The following is a 5,353-nucleotide window of genomic DNA, read 5'->3' as shown; positions in this document are numbered from 1 at the left end:
ACAATTGTTTCGACACATCTAGCATCCTTTTTCTAAGACTCATAGCAGATCTTGGAGCGAGAGTGAGAGTCACAAAATCATGGAAAAGGTGGCGAACAATGACGAAAGAACTTTGACTAACAAACGACCGACTGATTGTTACACTGGGTTGGTTTATTCCCAATCATCTATACCTTGTTGTCTAATTCTCATTTAGTCCCAGATAGAAATCAATAAGATTCAGCCCGTCTAGTTCGAACCCTTTCTACAATCGTGCGATGTTTTGTGTATGTGTGCGTATATATATCTATCTGTGTGTGTGTGTGTGTGTGTGTGTGTATCTATCTATCTATCTATCTATCTATCTATCTATTTAAGTGATTCGATTGGTTAATGTAAGTGACCTACTTCTACGCTTGACTGCAGCAATTTGAAATTCTGCGTATGCACTTTACAGCTGAAAAGAAGTTCGGACGGAAGCAGTTTATTGTTGTCAGAATATATACACGTTTGCACACAATCATAGATGCATATACACGCGCACACACACACATATATATATATACATACATACACATATACATACATACATATATATTTATATACACACACACACATACATACTATATATATGCACATATACGTGCGTGTGACTGTTTTTATGAGTCTGTTTATGAGTGTTTGTGCGTATATTAATTCATCTCATTTCTTGTCTACGTGCCCCGGCACTTTAGTCTTAAATCTTTATTGATGTGTTGTTTTACTTTCCAACAACTTTTCTGCTCTCGTAAGGAAATCGCTGGGTTTCTTCTCTGGGGGTGGGAAAGGTTTGTAAAGAAAATAGCATAAATAATGAAAATAATGTATCACCTTTTTTAAGTTTAGATCAAAATTTGTATCGGTTTTAATATGACAAACGTTATTTGTAGAGCGGCAGACAGTCAACTAAGGTGCAATCATTTCTGAAATTACAAATGATCAAAGAGAAAATTATTGAAGAAGTCGCCAACAGAAATAAAAATATGCAAATAAAGTTAATCATTCATTCTGTCAAGGAGATTGTTCAGTTAACACCGTGTCTGACCCGCGGAACATGGTTTTTATACTTTCGCATCGATTAATAGAGATAGTTTCACTTTTTATCATCGAAACTAATAAACTGTATAACCTAATGTATAAATATATGTATGTCTGTTCGAATTCGTTTATGTGTCGCGTTGATGTGTTGTCTATAATTACTAAGAACATATATGTGGAGTTATTCTTCAAACCTCATAGGCACATCGACAAAAGTAAACCCGCGAAACTGGCTTGCTACGCATGGTATGGATCTAAGAAATGCAACTTAGGCGAAGTTGAAAGGTCGTATATTCCTTTTAGATCTACGAATCCCACATCACTACTGAATTCCAGATCCAAAATTTCCAGCAAATGCAAACATATGGACAAATTTCTTTTGGTAAACTGGAGGACACCACCCTCTCCGGACTGAGCAGCCATCTTGCAGACTTTGGACCCCCCTCCGATGAATTATTCTACAATTACCTTCTCCTCGTGTTTTTTTTCTCGTGATTTCTTTTATATTTGTAAATTGAATATACCAAGTGCTTAGCGCCTAAAGATCGCTTAGCGACACAAGATGTGTTAGAAAAATATGCCTAGTCCCGCGTCAAAAGTTAGCTCGTATCATTACATTCTGTACATTAAATGTTATATATGTATATATATAATCAAAATAAGCAAAAGGATATCAAGTAGTGATGCAGTACGACTGTTTCAAGCGGCTCCATTTAATTGAACAATGCAATCATTACATCAATTTACATCAGTGTCATCTTCATCTGCACAAACAAATGAACAAAATTTTAACAAGAAGGACACATTAATATAATTTTTCTCAAATATTTTAACAAAGCAAGAATATGGAAGAAATTCATGTTGTCGCTATTGCAGCTAAGAATAGACTACACTTCCCAAAATCGCACGAAGCCTATTGGGGTCATAGTATTGTAAGGGATTGTGATTCATTTCTAATTCATTTATCTTTTTATCAACTACTAAATCTAAGACTAGAGGACTGTATCTATTTTGTATAAAGGACGAGAGTGAGTTGACAACTCATGCTAGGTATGGTCATAAATATTGTCATATGTATCTCTTTTCCTCGGGGAGGAAAGAAGACATAAGGAGTAGTCAATTGGATATACAGTAACTGTCTATAAAAAGAGGCTGGGTAGGAGAAGACTTTAAATCATGATGTTAATTACCAGTTAGAGGGACAAGACGCTATATATATATATATATATATATATATATATATATATATATATCGGGAGGAAGAGCTTAAGTATAGTGCACGAAACGGTGCAATCTATTTTAGATTATTTGAAACATAAGTTATATAAATTTCTAATGCATATGCAATTTAGTACGCTGTAAAAAGTAAACGGAAAATGGACGATCTTTCTGCGAGATTAGTCAAATAGATTCATTTTTCTGTCCACGGAGAGATAAAACGCGGTGAAATTACATCATTGACTTTTCACAAGGAGGATTACTTTGTATATTTATTTAAACCGTTTAAAGACCGTTGGAGTTTCGTTAGAGGAAGATTTGACCGCTATTTCAGGCAAATCAGGTAACCACAAAGAGCGACCATGCTTGATTTGCCTATTATGTTGTTGATCTTGTTATTCTTGTTTTAGCTCCAGTCCAATTCTGATCGGATATGTTAATGATGACAACCAGTGTTCCATTAATGACCATCTCTTTTAGTTATAATGCACTTCAGAGAACATTATCCAATATGCCTGATCTTTCTGAAGAAAGTATGGTGTGATTTTTAGAGGATTTGGCTGTTATTTCTTACAGGCAAATTGATAATGTAAGGTTTTCTTCATTAGCGCCAGTTTCCATAGATTTTGACCGCATTTTTCTTTTTATGTATTTATTTATACATATATTTATATTTCTTTTCTATTTCAGGAAATGGTAAAAGAAGTTCGATGGATGTGTCAAACCGTGACGAACAGTTGATGAAAATCCTTTCGAGAGGATTAGATCAACGGGCCATACGAAGTGAAATTGATGACGACACAGTTCTTCCCCTAGAAAAGACTTACGAACGAGCAGTGAAACAGAACGATTTTTCACCCGTAATTAAGAGACTGGTAATGAATTAATACATTATAATAGATGTCTAAACATTGATAATTTATATAAAAAAAAAAAACAAAGGCATGGTTTGAAACCCGTGTAGGTATATATGAATATATATTTGTCTATGTGTGTGTATGTGTTGGGGGGATGTTTTCAATTTAAGACTAAGTTTCCATTGTTTGCTTCAAAGTTCTAATACTGTCTGTCGGTTACAACTCTTGACAGAAATGCTTTACGCTGTTTTACAGTGACGGGGCGGAATTTCAACGGAGAATGTACAGAAACAGGAACGGAAACAGAAAAACATCCCGGTCCGATGTTTCGAACAATTCGTCTTCCGGTCCATCGTCCTGGATTCGTACTTTTTTTTATCAACTCTGAAAGGAGGAAAATTAAATTTGACCTTAGAGGGATTTGACCTTAAGACGCAGAGAATCGAATCAGAACAAATACCACAAGGCATTTCATCATACACTCTAACGACTCGACTAATTTGCGCACATACATACATACATACATACATACATACATACATACATACATACATACATACATACATACATACATACATACATATATATATATAAGTAGGTATGTATGCCTATAAATATATATGCAAACCTCTGCAGTAGACATACACACACCAAATACCGTGGCTCCAGAGAATTGAAGCTTCTAATTTGCATTCTGTAGTATTTAACGGTTTAATATCAGCGGGATGCGAACGGGAATCTCAGACAGAATCAAGATAAGATATAATATATATGTAAAGCTAGTACCAAACATACAAATATGGCAAAATTAATTATTTCTCAGTAAATGAGAAAATGAACTCACTGAAATAGCTCAGAGTGACCGGTGACACGTATTTGAACAGCAAAGATGAATATGGGTCTATCAAATAATATACAAAATAAATTCTTGAATTATTAGAAATCCCGTAGTTTATGCTTGTCCGTGTGTGCGTGTGCCTGTGTGTATGTATGTATTATGTGTGCTTGTGTGAGTGTGTGTGTGTGTGTGTGAAAAACAAAAGAACAGACTTCGGTTTTCGACACTTATTTGGGCCTCATCAGAGATGCCTACATAACTTGACCAACGTTGGGCTTTGCATAGTTTCCATCAATCAGATTTTACTCCTAAGTAACTGCTGCAACAATCGTAGCCTATTCTAGAAGATACAAATGCGTGGTGACGTGCAGTGATGCCAAAACAACGAGATTACAAAGGGACACCGTAGCCACACAGCTATGCCTGCGTCCGGAATAATCGATTGTCATCAGAAGCCATTTCTCTGTTGATACTCTTGAAGAAAATGGCAACTGTATAACTCTCATTTCCTCATACTTTGAAATCAATAGCTTTGATGTCCTTCGGTTGATACTGTTGATTGTTAAGTGTCAATTAGCCAGCCAGTGAGCAGTGGTGGTGGTGGTGGGGCGATGAGCAGGAAATTAAATTGTTATATATCAACATTTCTGTGTATATGTGTATGTACGTAAACACAATTACAAATATATACGTATGTCCTTTTTTTTTATGTCAGTGTGTGTGTGTGTGTAGTTGTGTGTGTAAATCCAACACTTTCATCTATATAACGCCATGTCATACATTAGATATATAGACACACATAGAGAGAGAGAGGGAGAGACAGACAGATACACAAACAGACAGACAGACTGACTGATAGACAGGCAAAAAGAAATGATTATTGTTAACTCAGTGAAGATAGTGTATTTGTTTTTTAAAGTGTAAAGTGTTAGTACAATAATATATATTCATTGAGGAGCTGATGACGCTTATTGAGGAAGAAACATGTATCTAAAGCTGTCTTCTTCTCTTCAAATAATCAAACTCCTTTTCTTTAATGGCAAGTCAATTTTGGAGGGCTCATGATTCTTGAATTAGCTCCCCGGGGGCGGAGAAATTTCTAATAATTCAAGAATTTATTTTGTATATTATTTGATAGACTCGTATTCATCTTTGCTGTTCAAATACGTGTCACCGGTCACTCTGAGCTATTTCTGTCAGTTCGTTTTCGTTTTATGTCTGATTGTGCTTGTATGTGTGTATGTGTGTGTGCGTGTGTGTGCGCGCGTGCGTCTGCGTCTGTGTGTGTGCGGCTTGTGTGTGCACGCGTCTGCTTGTGTGTATGTGTGCGTGCGTGCGTGTGTGTGTGCGCGCGTCTGCGTCTGCGTCTGTGTATATGTGCATG

The 5,353-nt window shown here is 36.0% G+C and overlaps 1 protein-coding gene across 1 annotated transcript in view; it reads left to right on the top strand.

Annotated features, from left to right (window-relative positions):
* The window catches only part of LOC106868263 (uncharacterized), a 47,395-nt gene that overhangs the window by 39,053 nt on the left and 2,989 nt on the right, over positions 1 to 5,353 (top strand). Inside the window, exon 3 of the mRNA XM_014913446.2 lies at positions 2,965 to 3,149. Coding sequence (XP_014768932.1) covers positions 2,965 to 3,149 — 185 coding nt within the window. The remainder of the gene's footprint in view (positions 1 to 2,964; positions 3,150 to 5,353) is intronic.

The sequence above is a fragment of the Octopus bimaculoides genome, chromosome 8 (genome assembly GCF_001194135.2).
Source record: "Octopus bimaculoides isolate UCB-OBI-ISO-001 chromosome 8, ASM119413v2, whole genome shotgun sequence".
Lineage (NCBI taxonomy): Eukaryota > Metazoa > Mollusca > Cephalopoda > Octopoda > Octopodidae > Octopus > Octopus bimaculoides.
Note: the sequence above shows the minus strand (reverse complement) of the source record. Positions and strands in the feature narration are given on the sequence as shown.